Genomic DNA, 18,455 nt, shown 5'->3' on the forward strand with positions numbered 1-18,455 from the left:
TAAGCATTTCCGGACACATGTCCACATAACATCTTTTCTTTATTTGTGTGTGAGGAATGTTTCCTGAAAGTTTGGCCGTACCTTTTTGTAACACCCTGTATAAACAACTAAGGAACTGCCTGGATTCAAGAACCCAGACAAGACAGCAGTTTCATGTTAACTATCCAAGCCTTCTACTGTTTCTGTAAGACTTATCCTATCATTAGTTAGCTGAAGTAATTCCAACCAATTTTGCCTCCAGAATGCTTGTTAGTATTCTTGTGTTCAGCTAGTTTTCTTTTTATTATTGTCTCTTTTTCAGTTAATTCTGTATTATTATCTCTTTTATTTAGGATGTTTACATTCCCAGATAATACTTTCACTATTTCCTTCAATACTTTCATTTTTAGTATTTATTTTCCTTAGATTTATTATTAGACAGTGTGGGAATGTGAAATGTGAAAGTGTTTGTTGAACATGCTCCACCAGTCACAAACATACAAACTATCTTTTAAACATTACTCCATCATTTAAATTAAATAACACTCTTTGCACTTTTGTCTCAGCTCATCTGAGCAAGTCTAAAAAGTGGAGTTCAGTAGGTGTACCAGTGGTGACCTACCAATGAGTATTTCACATCAACTGTTATACATTCCCTGATATGCAATCACCTTGAGAGTGTCTGGTACCCCAGCTCAGGGAGTTTGAAATCCCAAACTAAGGCAAGGCCAGCCTTTAGGTAACTCTGCTTGAAGCTGCAAGCAGTACTGTTGCAGCTGCAACACTGGCTATAGAGCCATGCCCATCTGGTGAGCCTATTATCACTCAAAGTTGTGCTTTAAAGCCAGTAGCTCAGTCAGTCAGACCGTCAGTCAGTTGTGTCTTCATTGTACTCTGGTGTTGATCTTCTTGCATATCATTGTCTTGGGATTGAACTTGCAATGTCTTAGGTTGTCAATGTTAGTTACTTACTTGTTATTCCACTGCACCATCTCTGTTGTCCATCCTCTTGTTGTTGTCCTACTGTTTTAATTTGGTGACCTGCTATCAACACCTCAGCCAAGTGGCCAGTTGTCAAAGACATTCCTTATCATATAACATTTCGGTGACCATAAACTGAGGTGTCTGTCATAACTTAAGACATAAACAATTGTTTGGCCACAATGAGCCAAAGTTTATTCTTCTTCCACATACAAGTGAACAACAGTTGAGAACATAAACGTAAACACATCATAGAAACAATACAGATACTGATACAAGCGCTTGCTGTCAATAAATAACAATAAAATATGAGAGCAATTGGCTGCTGTACAGCACTTATAAAGAGGAAGGCTCAGGTAGATTGAGCAGCAGATGCCGTGCTGTGTGCACGAGTCTTGTGGCCTACTGCAGGCAGCCTCTGGTGGCCGGCCTGCACAGGTGCCATAAGTGGAACATTCTAAGTGTAGCATGCTGGCAACAAGGTGCCATGGCATGTGGACAAGTATTACATAAAGGGTTACAGCACTCCTCCACCTTGTGGAAATGGCACTCCACTAATGTACACATGGGGGCAACTGTTTATGCATCTGTGGCCTCTGTGGTGGATGTCACGGGGAAGGACAGAGATGACAGTACGAGATTCCGGCCAGAACAAGTGAGTAGGGGTGGAAGGGGTGCTGCCATGGACACATGCACAGTGGCTGCTCCCCTACAAGCTACCATGAGAGAGGACAAGTGACAGAACTGCATCAACGGCAAACGTGCTAGCAACTCAATCGAGGGTGCTAGGGACACTGACCGTATGTGCTGGCGTGCTGAACCCCAAGAAGAGGCACGAGGTAGTGACACCTGGAGGAGGTGGAAGCATCAACAGTAAGAGTTCTGGCCCTCACCATGGCGCAAGGATGTAGGTAGTTATGCTGACATGCTACCAGCCCAGAACTAGTGCATGCCACGCAGAGGTAGCAGCCACAGCAGCTGTGGACCATGGGAAGAATCCATTTCAGTGGGCATCCAAACCCCCGAGCCCAAATGCCAGAATCAGGAGCCAGCCATGATGAGGGCTGCACCCTACAGGCATTGGGGGTGGTGGCATAAGCAGATCCAAGAGAGTGTGGGGCTGGTGACAATGAGTGTCTTAGCCAGAGTCCAATCCCCCATTGGTGTAAACCAGTATAAACTCAAGAAGTGTGTTAAGACATTGTCTATGGAGGAGTCCATGAAGTTCTTCTTCATTTGAAACTTGAATGCGCAAATGAGACATTCTTCCTCACCATTAGATTGGGGTGAAAATCTGAAGCAGTCATATAGCACCTTGACAGTCGCAGAAATCCTGGAAGGTCTGAGACACAAACTGTGGTCCTTTATCCTTCACTAGAAAAAAATTTGGAGCCCACCTGGATCGGATCCACAGCTGATGTCAAGGGACAGTGGATAACATATGGAAATGTGGAGAAAGCATTGACAGCCAACAACCACTAAGAATGTAGGAAGGGTCCCACAAAATCAGCATGATCACATTCTCACAGATGCCGTGGTGCAGTCCACACAGAGAGTGTTGCCCACAGCATGACACATTGTATAGCACACTGAGAGCAGGCCGCAAGAAGATGGACAATGTGGACAATGCCACTGTTGGTGCCAGGCCACTTAAACACCTGCTAATGGACCAGCAACTTAGTATACGAGACACCCCCCCAAAATGTCTTTGATGTTGGATCTGAAGCACATTGGGATCACAACACTAAGTGACAGCCTGTCCTTAGCTGGGAGAACAACACCATCAAAAACAGAAAGGTGGTGGCAGAGAGCAAAATAGTTACTTACAGGATCAAAGGCCCTGCCCAGAGGCCTGTCTGGCCAACCATGCTGAACGAGGTGAACAATTTGATGCAAAACCAGATTGGCAGCGACAGCACCTGTGTTCCAGATACCAGTAATAGGTAACCCTTCCACTGTATATTGTGCTTTAACATCTAAGTAAAAACAAAGGAGTTTATGCTGATCAAAAGTAGGATCCAGCCCCATCAGATGCTATGACAGTGCATCTGCATTGGCATGCTGTGTGTGCATCTGCATTGGCATGCTGTGGGATAGGCTGAAAATGTTGCAGTGAGACAGAGACAAGGCCCAGTGCAGGAGGTGATGTGCTGCTTTGTCGATCAATGAAGCAGGATTGAACAATGAAACCAAGAGCTTGTGGTCAATAGTGAAGTGGAACTTAGACCCATACAAGAATACATTAAACTTTTTGAGGATGTCTACAATTGCTAGCACTTTCTTTTCAAATCAGGAGTAGTGCTACTGAGCAGAGTTGAATGTTTTTGATGCATAAGCTATCTGATATTTGGACAATCCTCATGTCGATATGCGAGAACGGCCCTGAGTCCATACTGAGAGGTGTCTGTAGTCAAAACTGTGTGGTCACCAGGATGGAAAGTAGCCAAACAAGGAGTAGAATGTAATTTAGAATTCAAAAGCGTGAACTCACTCGATGGCCAGTGTACACTGAAAAGGAACATTCTTAGGGAGCAACTTATGGAGGGGATGGGCCATTGTGGCCACATCCAGAATAAATTTGTGACAATAAGCAATTTCACCTAAAATGATTGAAGTTCTTTATCATTTGTAGGACAAGACAGACTTGTGACCACAGTGACATGATGACATAAAGACTTAACATTATCCTGAGAAACCTCATACCCTTAAGACACTATGGGTGGCTGAAAAAAGTGCCAAGTTGCATTTCAACCCTCCAGTATGTAAGACCGTGAATAAGGTATGTGAGTTATGTAATTGCTGTTACATGGATGCACCTATCATGACAACATCATCGACATAGTTGATGCACCCCAGAATGGACATCATCAGTTGTTCTATAAAATGCTGAAAAATCGCTGGTGCGCTAGCCACACCAAATAGTACCGTAGGTGCTGATATTGGTACAGCCCGAAGGGTGTGTTAACCACAAGGAGTCATTTAGAATCCTCATCCAGCATGGCCTGTCAACAGACTTCATATAAATCAATTTTGGAGAAAAACTGTACCCTGGCAAGTTTAGCCAATAACTCATCTGGATGGAGCATTAAATAAAACTTTTTGAGTTGCCACAGAAGCAAACTGACCAGTTGGCTTTTTTACAGTCACAAGCAGGTGTAGACCACCAACAGTGTCAACCTGTCCAATTCTAATTTCATTTTACCACGCAAAGCCACTGCAATAGGGTGCTCACAGAAAAAACGTGGCCATTTCCAGGTCGTGTGGGTCACAAAATTAATGGCACAACCTAACCAATCTGAGAAAAGAACTGGGAACTCAAAACATAGAGTATCTAATTGATGCTAAGGTATCTGGTCAGAAACGAGATCACCATATGTGAAATGGAAAAACCATAATCATTGAAAACATTTAGACGAACAAATTTGTGGTGTCATCATCCTCCACTGCTAAAAAAGTCAGGGAGCGAACCACAGCTTTATACACAGTGGCAGCCATAAAGGGTCCAAAAATTGTAATATGCTGCTTGTTGTAAGTCATAAAACATCGAGTAACCGGAAACAATGCCATAGATCCCAAATCCACACTTGTTTGTGACTTTAGTAAAGTCATGGTTGCACCCATGTGTACTTGTAGTCTGTGCACTTTGTCCATCACTCGCACTTCAATAAACTCCGCTGCAGATTGAAAATCTCATTCTACAGTAGAATTTACTTTTAAAATATTTTTCTGGGTGTCCTTCAATATTTTTTTTATATCTGGATCACTTTTCCCTTTACAGATTTTAAGTACAAATTTCATGGCTATGTAGTGTGGAGTTTTTTCATATAGTTTGAGCCTGTGGGTTGGTAGCATGTAACTTGCCCCACATCTACTCTCATACTGATGCAGGAAGCAGTTGTCCTCAGAAAGTTATAGGTTTCTCTCAGTGAAAATGAGAATCTCATCTATTACGTGCTTGGAATGGTCTCTAGGTCCAGTTTTTCAAATAGATGTTTGCAGTGTTGATTCTTTTTAGCTCCCACCATTGCTCGGATGATCTTATTTTGTAGTTTAAAGGCTTTGAGCACATTATTTTTCTCAGACCCCAGAAAATTATGCTATACTTAATTACTGAAAGAATGTGATTAACATACAGTTTTTTAATGCTACATCCGTGATACTAGAGAAGATATTCACAAGACTGTTCAGTCGACTAAGAATGCTATCTACATAATCATTCCACAACATATTTTTATTTATTAATACACCAAGGGATTTGACACAGCTTGCAGTATCCAATTCTTTTTCCATGTAGCTAATTTCATTTATACACCATGCAAATTGTTTCATGGTGAAATGAACAATTTCTGTTTTTGCAAAGTGCAATATCAAATTATTGCTTTTTACACCCTTCACCAAGTGTCTAGTTAATATGGCACATTAAGTCTTAATTGATTTTACAGCAGCTGTTAAATCATCTGCATAAAGGATGATATCTATCTCAACCTGGCACGGCATATCATTGATGTAATACAAAAATAGTAGTGGCCTTAATATTGAGCCCTGTGGGACACCTAATTGTATGTGTATCCATCCAGAAAAGAATGTCTAGACACTGTTATTAACAAGCACTCTTTGTTTTCTGTTTATCAAGTGTGATGATATCCAACTAAGTGATTTTCCTTGAAAACCATAGCTAGTCAATTTTTGAAGATGCCAGTCTAGGTTTACAGCTTTGAAGGATTTGGTAAGATCACAGAAGATGCCTGGAACACACATTTTTTTTATCAAATCAACAGTTAATTTTTGTGACAAATTCATTTATTGCATGGGTTGTGTTGCAGTATTTCCTGTAACCATACTAATTGCTTAAAATAATGTTGTGGGATGAATTATAATTTTCTATCTGGTCACATGCAGCTCTTCCAAATATTTTTTGAAAAAATTGGTATCAATGAGATAGGCCTATTGTTTTCTGTTTCATCTTGTTTGGCCTTTTTATTAAAGGACACATTTTAACCAATCTGGAAAACATCCCTCTCTGAAAGATTAGTTGATTATGAGGGAGAGGGGATATGCAATTATTCTTGTGGAAACCTCAACCCAACCTACTGAGTTTATATTTTTTAGGGACATTATGATTCTAATGAAGTCAGAGCTTTAAACAGGCAAAAATTTAAAACCCAAGCAATTTCTCTCTGCCATACTAGGAATTGTACTAGGTGGTGAGCAGTCACCAATTTTGTTACAACTAATAAAGAAATATTTGAAGTATTCACAAATGGCACTGGGATTTGTAACGGTCCTCCCATTAATCATTCTTTTAGAGAGATATTTTTCTCTCCATTTCACTGCAAACCCCACTTCTTATAATGGACCCAACAGCTTTGGATTTGTTTTTTGCATTTAAAATGAATGTCCTGTTTGCAGTCAATTTGTTGGTTTAACTACTTTGTCTTTTTTTGGTAAGTGCTTACATATTTAAGAAAGTCAGGATTTCAATTAACTTTTGCCTCCAGATGCAACTTCCTCTTCTTAATGCTAGACACTCTACTTCCTTTTGTTGCCCATGATCTACTTTTATGAGACTCGGTCCATACAGTTACAAAAGGGAAGCATTCATTGAATAGCTCATGAATTTGGTTGAAAAGTTATAGTAGTTGTCATTTTTTTAGTGTGTTTGTTGATTGACCATATGGTGAGGCTTAGTTTCTTTAAATAAATTTTTCCACATTAACTTGGCTGAAGTTCCTACATCTATTTGTCGTGCCACTTAAATTTAAGTTTGATAGTGATACAAATAGTGCTGCATAGTCTGCTCCTCCTAAATATAAAATACATTTTTCTTTGGCATTGTAGTTCTAACTACTTACAATATTATCAGTATATGTTGAAGTAATTTCTGCAACTCTTGTGCATTGGTCAAATTTTAGATTTAGTCCATTTGTGGCTATCAGATTCTTTAAATGTGAAGCAAACTTGTATTCAGTTCTTAGATCTGTGTTGAAGTCAGCACATACAAATACACACGTCAAAAAAAGTTTTGCATCACCTGGGTTCCAAGAGTTCCAGAAGCTGTACACAAAATTGGAATAGAGATCAACATAAAAATCATTTCCGTCCTTTTTATTGCTCATGAAAACCACACATTGCATGTTGGACTACCGTAAAGCTAGACCTGTAGCGGTGGTGGTCCAGATTGCTGTACACACCGGTACCTCTAATACCCAGTAGTACATTCTCTTGCATTAATGCATGCCTGCATTCATTGTGGCATACTCTCCACAAGTTCATCAATGCACTGTTCATCCAGATTGTCCCACTCCTCAACGACGATTCGGTGTACGTCCCTCAGAGTGGTTGATGGGTCACGTCATCCATAAACAGCCCTTTTCAATCTATCCCAGGCATTTTCAATAGGGTCATGTCTGGAGAACATGCTGGCCACTCTAGTCGAGTGATGTCATTATCCTGGAGGATGTCATTCACAAGATGTGCACAATGGGGGTGCAAATTGTTGTCCTTGAAGACGAATGCCTCCAATGTGCTGTCAATATTTTTGCACTATTGGTCAGAGGATGGCATTCACATATTGTAGAGCCATTACAGCACCTTCCTTGACCACCAGCGGCGTACTTCAGCCCCACATAATGCCACTGCAAAACGGCAGGGAAACTCCACCTTGCTGCACTCGCTGGACAGTGTGTATAAGGCGTTCAGCCTGACCGGGTTGTCTCCAAACACATCTCCAATGATTGTCTGGTTGAAGGCATATGTGACACTCATTGGTGAAGAGAATGTGACGCCAATCCTGAGCGGTCCATTCGGCATGTTGTTGGGCCCATCTGTACCGCGCTGCATGGTGTCGTGGTTGCAAAGATGAACCTTACCGTGGATGTCGGGAGTGAAGTTGCGCATTATGCAGCCTATTATGCACAGTTTGAGTCGTAACATGACATCCTGTGGCTGCACAAAACATCATTCGACCTGGTGGCATTGCTGTCAGGGTTCCTCAGCCATAATCCGTAGGTAGTGGTCATCCACTACAATAGTAGCCCTTGGGTAGCCTGAGCGAGGCATGTCATTGACAGTTCCTGCCTCTCTGTATCTCCATGTCTAAACAACATCACTTTGGTTCACTCCGAGATGCCTGTTCACTTCCCTTATTAAGAGCCCTTCCTGGAGCAAAGTAACAATGTGGATGTGATTGAACTATGGTATTGACCATCTAGGCATGGTTGAACTACAGACAACATGAGCCATGTACCTCCTTGCTGATGGAGTGATTGGAAGTGATTGGCTGTTGGACCCACTCCATCTAATAGCCGCTGCTCATGCATGGTTGTATACATCTTTGGGCAGGTTTAGTGGCATCTCTGAACAGTCAGAGGGACTGTGTCTATGGTACAATATCCACCGTCAACATCTATCTTCAGGAATTCTGTGACCTAGGATGGGGCAAAACTTTTTTTCATGTGTGTAGTTTCTTATGCAGTTTTTCAGTTTTTAATTTATGTAACAGAGTTTCAAATTAACTAAGAACATACAGCTTATATGAACCCCAGGGATGCAATATATACTGATGATTAACATGTTACACTCTTTAAGTTTTGTATACAACTACTTTCAAGTTCTTCATTGAGATGGCTAAAATTCTGTCTGATTTCACTGTTTACTGAGGAATGAACTAATATTCAAGAGCCTCCATACCCGTTAGTTCTATGAAAGCTAGCCTGGAAGTTTGTTGAGATGGCTGATATTTTCAGTTTTAAGCCAATAATAATTTAGACAAATGACCTTAACTGATTGTTTCATACTTTCTAACAGAATTTGCATATCATAGAGCTTGCTGATCATTCCTTCAGACAGACCTACAATGTTCAAATGCATAATGAAATTACTACTGCATAAATGATCAGGTAAAGCAACTTTAAAATTAGTTTGTTTACATGGTAAAGGAACTTCTTCCTATTTATTGAGCACTTCTTCTGTATTATTAGAAGTGAGCCAAATCCGACTGGGTTTGGCTCCTTTCACTAGTTTCCCTGCTTCCAGGCACTTAAGCCTTATTTGCTTTTGCAGCTGTTTCAAGCATTATTTTGTCAGCAGCCTTGTTTATATCTGATGCTAATTTCTTCTTACTAGATCAATTGTAGTGTTGTCCATGTGTTGTAGAACTACATTTTTCATAATTGTTGACATCAAGAAGTTAAACATTTTTAAACTTCAAATGGAAGTTTTTCATTCATTTGTCAAATTTCACTATTTACGCAAAACCAGTCTGCCGGATCAAACCTCATAGGCAGATTCGTCATATAACGTTTGTAGTCAACAACAACTGCAAGATAAGGACCATTCTTTTTTTTTTTTTTTTTTTTTTTTTTTTTTTTTTTTTTTTTTTTTTTTTATAGAAGTGCACTGGCTTCATTGGTGTAAACATCGTTTGATCCCTCCATGAGAACAACACAGTTTTAGTAGAAATGGCACATTCTTGTTCAACACTGTAATTTCATTTTTGAACTTCGCTCCAGGCTTAATAAAACCTGAGACAGTTGCATTTTCTTTTGTAGAGTCTGATACAAAGTTTGAACCATTGTGTGCATGGCTATCTCCAAATATTTTGACTTTTATTCCATGTTGCTTTTTTGTGTTGCTGTAGAACTGTTCTTCACAGATTTCATATCAGTTTTTGATAGTCAACTTTTGCACATAATTTTAAGCTGGGGAGCTAAATGTTTCAAAACACTTATTTTTGACCACTTTTAAACTATTGCTGTTCCCCAGAATTTTCCATCTGTGTTCTAAAGCACAACATTTCATCTGTAATGCTTGAATATCACTTTGCAAAACTTGAATTATTGAATCCTTGTCTCTAATAATGTTCATATATTTTTTCACAGTTTCAGTTGCACAGCCATGGTCATAAGTAGTCCACAGTCACCAATTTTTATGTTTATTTTGCAACAGTTTTCATGAAACCACCATTTACAATATTTACTCTGAATACCTTTCCTGACTTTCCTATCACACAAGTTACAATTACTACCACTTCTGGCTCATTTTTATCATCTGATCGACACCATCTTCGCTACTTTCAATATTTTTATGTCAGCAAGAAACTGTCATTTGTGACAGGCTGTGGAGTTCTGGTGGGGCTTTTTATGACAATGATAGAACTCTTAATGCACAGCAATGACATGCACATATTTATGGTAATAATTTGACAACAATGTACACATTTCTTTGAAAGTGATGCAAAGAGCAGGAATAACTTGCCCGACAGCTGGTAGGTCTGAGGAGGAATCCAAGAAAGGAACAAAGCCTTACACATGTTTACATCAGTGATGCCAAAGGTGAGGAAGTGTTGAAGAAGTCACTTCTCATAAGCCTCTCAGTCTTCATAAGGGGGAAAGGATGGTAAGTAAGTAAGTAAGCTGAAGGTGTGGAGCCCGCATAGTCACTGTGGCTGACAAGTTCATGATAGCAGCCATAAGAGCCTGCTGCTGCTCAAGGAGAGACTGGAGCACTGCCTCCATAGCCAGAAGAAACAGAAGAATAACCAATAGACTGAGCACACAGAAGTGAACGCCACACTCATCACAAATTGTGTTGTAATGTAAGGCACAAACAAAAGTATAGCCACAATGAAGCAGTTTATTCTTCTTCTATATAAAAGCGAATAACAGTTGAGGAATAGCCACACACACAGAAACAATCCAATTACTGATACAAGCAGTGACAATAAGTAAGAACATATTATGAGAGCGAATGCCTGCTGCATAGCAGTTATAAAGAGGAAGGCTCCAGTAGATGGAGTGGGGTATGCCATGCTGTGTACACAAGTCATGTGGCTCCTGCACATCACCTCTTGTGGCCAGCTCAGGCAGATGCCATTGGCAAAATATTCTAAGTGTAATGCACTGGTGGCCTTGCGCCGTGGTGCATATCTAAGTATTATCTACAGGATTATAGCGGTTTCTTCCTTAGCCATGTACCATCCTTCCCATCCAGGTAGTTCAAGACAAGATTCCCCCATGTCAGGGTATGCATTGTTCCACCATTGTGCCAAAGAGCACTAACTGAAGCATACACATGGTTGTAGTTCTCCACATTCACTATTTACTTTCACAGAAAAACAAAAACCAGAACTGTGAGCACTTCCAGGAAACATGAAATTAATATTCACAATAATGCTAGATCAGAATCTGAATGCCAAACACATGGCAGGCAAACCCAAATAGTGCTGTAGTTTGTGTCACATAAGATATGGCCTTAATTATTTCATAAAGTGTTACTTGAATCGCTGCTGCACTCCTGATTATGTCCAGTGCATCACATTACATTACAAACTGCCCTTGCTGCCTGTAGATTGTGCTGTGTTGCCTCTGGTTTGCAGATGTGTCCATCAGTCACCAAATTGTGCTTGATAGGAGGCAACCTCTTTATCTCAAGAAGTTGACACAATACCCAATGTTTATATTTCTAGAAGACTGTCAGTGTTTTAACACCCATAGCTGGAACCCGTGGCTTGCCAAATCTTTATCCAACCAGCTCTGATCAAGTTCCCTGAGCATCTCTATCTTCATCTCTTGAAGACGTATCTAAGGTTCCACCCCCCCCCCCCCTCTCTCTCTCTCTCTCTCTCTCTCTCTCTCTCTCTCTCTCTCTCTCTCTCTCTCTCTCTCTCTCTTTTTCTCTCTCTTTCTCTCTCTCTCTCTCTCTCTCTCTCTCTCTCTCTCTCTCTCTCTCTCACACACACACACACACACACACACACACGCACACGCACACGAAACGGTCAGCTGCTTATTATAGGTCCTCAGTAGATTTTGGATGGTTTGTTAGATGTAATCATGTCACCAGATAGACACCACCATAGGTGCTAGAGATCAAATCTAGATCATAACTACCTAAAGATGATCATTAAAGCCTAGAAGTGCATAATAAATTATTTGCAAAACCATTTGTGACCAATTACGATGACAAATTTTTCTTTTATAGCCTAATACTTGATACTCTCTGTGAAGTGTTTACATTTTTTCATACAAAAACATCACTTTGTAGTTTAGTGATGCAGTATTTTGTCAGTAATAATCTAGCTCATACAGAAATGGATGAATATTAATCATTTAAGGTAATATTATGAAAAGGGATAAGCTTAAATGTATAACAGCTTTTTTCATTGTGTCTGTCTGCAACTCAGTGTCTCCTCTACATGGCAAGTTTTAATCTATCCTTTTCATAATATTTTTATTATTCCATTCTGAACTTCCCTTTGTTTAATTATTTAAATTCTGTGATATTTGTTTTACCCCATGTTATGATTGCTAATATCTAACTCTTTCCCATTAGTGTTAATTTAAAACTGGGTGCCACGTCAGAGCTCAAGCTCAGAGGTTAGTTGTCATCCATGGGCAGCAATTTCCTTCTTCTTCATCTCCTCCTCCTCCTCCTCCTCCTCCTCCTCCTCCCCCCCTCCCCTCCTCCTCCCTCTTTTTATTTTCTTTTATTTATTTTCTTTTTTTTGGGGGGGGGGGGGGGGGATATGGATTGGATGTTAGTCATTTCATGATATACATTTTCTATCTGTTTGTCTTTCGCACAGGAGGCATGTCAGAAATGTACATTATAGTTACAATAATTTTTACACTAATAAATGACAATATAACACTAAAATTATATTTCTGTGAACAGCTTTACACCCTTAGTAGGGTATGTAACAAGTTGCATCCAATTCAGTCTAACAGTTTGTGACATTACCAGAAACTTGCTCATGCAATGAGGGTCAGTGCACCTCATTTTGTCACAAATTCATTCTTCATTACTTTGTCCACTGAGCAATTGCATTTCACTATCAGTGCCTTGTATAGCTTTCTTTTCAGTGGACCCAACTTCATATCCGTTAATTAGATCCCTGTCAATTTGTGATAAATTTTGATTCCTTTGTATTGAGGAGCACAGGCATACAGCTTGCGACAGTTAATGGGAAGCAACAGTTTTTGTTTGTGTCTTGTGTCGTATGTAAGAACAAAGTAATTTCCTTGAAATAATTCCTGTTTGATTAGTTGCTATAATAATTTCATAAACATATAGGAGTGGGAGAACTAACATTTGTAGGCTTCTAAATAACAGGCAACATGGTTGTTTCTGATCTACAGTGCACATATTCATAATGATATTTCTTTTTGTATCTTTAGTATTGATACCACATAAGCCAAGTTTCACCAAAAAGCAATGCCATACATAATAAAGGATTCAAGTATATGCTACTTTTTACATGTCTAGGCCAGCTGGAGTTGATAATATTTGAACTGCAATGAAAAACTGCTCACTTTGTCATCTAGGTACTTGATACATGCCAGCCAGCTCAAATTTTTATGCAAATTTTATCCTAAGAACTTGACTGAGTCATAATTTTCTTCTATATCTTGGTTTTTGTGAATAATCTTAATGTGCTCATATTTTGACTGTTCTCTTTTGAACTGCATCATGTGAGACTTAGATATGTTTAGAGTCAACTTATTTAACAGAAACCAAGTTTCTAAGCTAATGAGGATACTGGTCAATGATTTGCTTGAGAAAATATCATAAGCCAAGCCCTCGCCATTGACGAATGATTAACACAATAAAATATTTTTAAGCTCATGGTGCTCAATTTCACAAACCCATACTTTATTTCATGTGTTTCTGTGCAAGAAACTGCTTAACATTTTCTTTTATCTTTGCAGAACGACCAGTTATGAGTGAAACAACGGCTTTAGGGGCAGCCATGGCTGCTGGCAGTGCGGAAGGAATAGAGGTCTGGGACACCACAGAGCTTCATCCAACTCTCTGTGATGAATTTAAGCCTGCTATAAGTAACGAAGGTAACTATTTTGAATAACTTTCGAAAAAAATATTTGATAAAATATTATTTTGAAAATAAGTATTTCTTTCCTTTTATTGAATCAAAAATATGAACAACTTAAGAAAGACAAAGCTTCTGAAATATTACTTTTCTCAGCCAGTGGAAACAATTTTTTCATTTTCATGCATGTACATTACATAAACAAAGCTGTGCACTACTCTACATCAATGCTTTTAGCCTATCCTTTACTCTCATTCCCTCTTTTCATCACTCCTCCCCTCAACAAGTACACCTCCCCACTTTCCAAATACTCTCAGAGGCTTCCCCGCATATCTTACTGTACTAGTACCCTAGAATATGGAATATCTGAGAGAGTTACTGGTAGCTAAAGCTCTGATTTGTGCTGTAAGTCATGCCTTGATAGATAAATTGATAATACAATGAAAATAATCCATTTTTGACAGTATGATGTAACTGGATAGATAAAAAAAATCTACTCACCAAGTGTCAGCAGGAGAACACACATTTAAAAATAGGTTTTACTTATGTAAATTTTCACAGCCAGTGGCTCCTTCTTCTGCCAGAAAGTTTGAAGGGGAAGGAAGAGGGGTGAAGGGAAAGAAACTGGAGAGCTTTAGGAAAGAGAGAGGGGAGGGGGGGGGGTCACCCAGAATCCCAGGTCAGGGGAAACTTACTGAATGGGATGAGAAGGAAGTCTTTCTTTCTCATCCCATCCAATAAGTCTCCACTGACCCGAAGTTCTGGGTGACTTTTCTGAACTCTACCCCTTTTCCTAAAACTCTCCAGTTCCTTTCCCTCTTCCTTCCCCTTCGACCCTTCTGCCAGAAGAAGGAGCCACTGGCTCTGAAAGCTTGCATAAGTAAAACCTTTTTTTATATGTATGTTCTCCTTCCGCCACTTGGTAAGTATATTTTTTTATCCATCCAATTACATTAAGTATATTAAAAACAAAGATTCCAAGACTTACCAAGCGGGAAAGAACCGGCAGACAGGCACAATGAACAAAACACACAAACACACACACAGAATTACTAGCTTTCGCAACCGATGGTTGCTTCTTCAGGAAAGAGGGAAGGAGAGGTCTTTAATATATTTTTCCCATGTGGAAGTTTCTTTCTATTTTATTTACAATTACATTAACTTGATGAGATGATTGATCATGAAAGCAAAGTGCCTAGTTTAAGTCCTGGTTAAGTGTTCACGTTTATCAGTCAGGAAGTGTTGTTACAGTGAATGCTCCCTGCAGATTTGACGTGCATGACTATCTTATAACTTTCTTGTATAGTCCATTTCTTCCAGTACAGATTTTTTAGGTTAATTTATTTATTTATTTTTCAGCTGATTTCTACATAAGGCTCAGTAGTTTATTGACTTCCTCATAATTATTTTTATGCACTTAACTAATATCAAAGACAGTAACCTAATACAGATACAAAACTTTTCTGGTGTGACACAACAGACATAAGCAGAAACAGAAGGTGCCACAAATGCTAGATTTTGTAATCAGAGGTTGCTTCTTGAAAAAATGAAAGTATTTGGTGAATGAAATCATTTATAAATTACAGAAAGATTCTATACTCCTAAGACTCAGCAGGAAAGGACAAGAATAAAATCAACAATGAACTGTTGATGACAAATAATGGTAGGGAGGGAAATTGAGAAGTCCGAGATAAGCGAAAGCCAGACAAAATTGAAGCACACATCAGCTGACAACAGGTAATGGAAAATAAAAATTAAGAAAGTTTTGAAAAAAATGTTCGAGGACAGGAATGACATTAGCAACTCTGATATCAAAAGCTAGCATTTGTCTACATGTGATCATAGTTTCATTTCAAGAAATAATGTCTTACTCATATTCTTGTTTAATATACTCATTTTCAATATTTAGTACAAAGATTGTAATATTACACACTTTTTTTTACAGAACGAAATCTTCGATATTCTAAATGGAAAATGGCAGTAGAAAGAAGCCTTGGTTGGCAAGTGGCAGACTCAAATGATGAAATATAGATATCTAAATGGTAGATGGGATTGTTTAATGTGACCTAATATGCTTGTGAATCTTCTGTAGGCCATGAGATACCTGTAGTTTTCAACGAAATTTTTTTGCATCTATCACTAAATCTCAACGGGTAAAGAAGAAGAAGAAGAAGAAGAAGAAGAAGAAGAAGAAGAAGAAGAAGTTCCTCAGAGTATGATTAATACTGTGTCCTTTTCATATATGATGACTGAGTTTAAACGTCTCCAGATATCAGAGGAAATGTATTCATAAGAAGCAAGTTCATCAGCAAGAATAGAATCTAATAATGTGCCTTCTCATCATCAGCTACTGCTGCATCTAATGCTAGACACACATGATAGTTTCTATATTTCAATTTGGTCTGTGTTTGTTTTTGCTATATGTTGTTTTTCAGTCCTACTTTTAGGCTTATAGCCATCCGACACCCAAGTCCAATAACTGATTTCATTTACAAATATGTGAAACAGGGAGAAAATTAATAATATCTAATGGAATGGGGTAGTGTATGGTGTGTGTAACATTTGAGCACTGTAATAGGAAAAATGGAAAAAGTATTACAGATGGATCAGTGACAAAGGTAAACTGGCAGTGTAAAAGTATAAGCGGTACGAAGATTAAACAGATTTTTTTTTACCATCATGCAGAATGGCTGTGAAGTATGTGGAAGATATTAAACAACCAGCCTCCCTGAGTTCACAAAGACTAATATCCATCCAACACTTGTTTGACCATTCTCATATCTGTACTCTCCATGTGATAATCATAAATCACTTAGCTGTCAGATGATGTTGCGTGTGCCAAAGGTGAAGCTTTTCAAGAGATTATATGAGAATGAGCTTACATTACTTAAATTTGAAGCAAAAATTTTATTTTCTTGAATTATGCTTCAGTCCTCATATAGAGATTTATAATGCGTAGAGCTTTGATTTTTTGCACAAATGTACACTATACTGCATAGAGCTTTGATTTTTGTACAGATGAACAGATTAATAAAAATGTTAGAAAGAACTGTTTGTTATAGCCTTACTGTTGGTTTTAGCCTTATTACCAGATCAAAGAAAACTGGTATTTGCTCTGAGTATTAATCTAAAATGGTGGTGGTCTTCATGCAGCAGTATTTCTCTCAAACTTGATAGTACTTTGGTAGTTGACTATGAAGAAATTGGAGTTCTTTGCTGTGCAAACATTTATAGCTTCATTACACTTCTACTCTGACATATGATTCAAATTCATATAGTTATAAACATTTAACCAATGAGAAAAATAGTTATTAGTGCACAATGACCACAACTTTGAGTAAATATTAAATCTTTTTTTAACTGAAGTACATCCTTTGGACTTTGTGCCCTCCACTGCAAGAGATGTTAATTATATGAACAACAACTTTACATGGCTGGTTTCGATTGTACCTAGCAGATAGGGTACAAAGAGTAGAGATAACATATACTTCAAATATATCTAAATATTTAGTAAAACACTTACCAGAACCAAAATACATTAATATAGGGGTTCTGCAACGTAGCATATTAGGACCAATACTATACCTGATATACATCAATGACTTTCCCAGTAGTGTTACTCGTGGCGAAAAAATTCTCTTCGCTGATGACAGCAATATTATAGTTACTGAGAAAACACACGAACTCCTTGCAGAGAAAGCAAATGAAACTCTCAAGGAAATTTATGATTGGTCAATAAGCAATAAAGTGACATTGAACCTAAAGAAAACTGATGCCATGAATTTCAGTTTGAAGAGGAAAAATGACAATGTTAAGTTAAATGTAGGTGGCACAATAAACAAATTCAAAATTTCTAGGAATGAATATTGATTCTCAGTTGAAGTGGCGTGAACACACGAAGGTACTTGCAAACAGAAAGTCAGCAGCATGTTACGCCCTTAGAATCCTATCACCAGTGTGTAACATGCAGTGTCTTTTAGTTACATATTATTCATGTGTACACTCAGTTCTTAGCTATGGCATTCTTTTTTGGGGAACAAATGCACAAAATATGAACACAATTTTTAAACTAAAAACAGTGTCATAAGAATAATAACCAAAAATACTAGTCGAGCTTATTGTACTGCACGAAACACTGGGGATTTTAATTGCTACATGTGAATACATTTACCAGTCAGTTGTAGACATCAAAAATATCATTGGTAATTACTGCACAAACAGGTCTGTCCTTGACCATGCAACAAGAGCTAGAGTCAACTTACATTTGCCAAGAAAAAATAAACATAAAACTCAAAACAGCATTTTCTACCAAGGAATAAAACTGTACAATAAATTACCAGAAGAGATTAAAGAAGTTGCAAAAATACACTTATTTAAAAAGACAGCTAAAAAGTACCTGTTATGCAATACATTATGTACATTGAAGGATTACTTAGATAAATCAGAGTAGGGATTTGCTAAAAAAATGTTATACAAATAAATAATAATAATGATTACAAAACATCCAATATTTCACATAACATCTTCATCTTATGTTTTTCATTTCTTTTTTCCCTTCTAGAAATACTTACCCCCAAGATATGCATTGCTCAATACTAACACCTCTTCCTCTTTCTGAGCTCAACATCTCACTCATTATAGAGGGATGCTGATTCAGTTTTTCAGGATA

General features: G+C 38.3%; 1 protein-coding gene across 5 annotated transcripts in view; it reads left to right on the plus strand.

The window, feature by feature from the left end:
• The window catches only part of LOC126266706 (glycerol kinase), a 190,084-nt gene extending 173,249 nt beyond the window's left edge, over positions 1-16,835 (plus strand). For all 5 annotated transcript variants that reach the window (XM_049971150.1, XM_049971151.1, XM_049971153.1 and 2 more), the window contains exons 10-11: positions 13,668-13,805; positions 15,732-16,835. In XM_049971150.1, the coding sequence (XP_049827107.1) occupies positions 13,668-13,805; positions 15,732-15,817 (224 nt within the window). In that variant the 3' untranslated portion in view covers positions 15,818-16,835. The remainder of the gene's footprint in view (positions 1-13,667; positions 13,806-15,731) is intronic.
• The last annotated feature ends 1,620 nt before the right edge of the window (positions 16,836-18,455 follow it).

Source organism: Schistocerca gregaria, chromosome 4 (assembly GCF_023897955.1).
Source record: "Schistocerca gregaria isolate iqSchGreg1 chromosome 4, iqSchGreg1.2, whole genome shotgun sequence".
Lineage (NCBI taxonomy): Eukaryota > Metazoa > Arthropoda > Insecta > Orthoptera > Acrididae > Schistocerca > Schistocerca gregaria.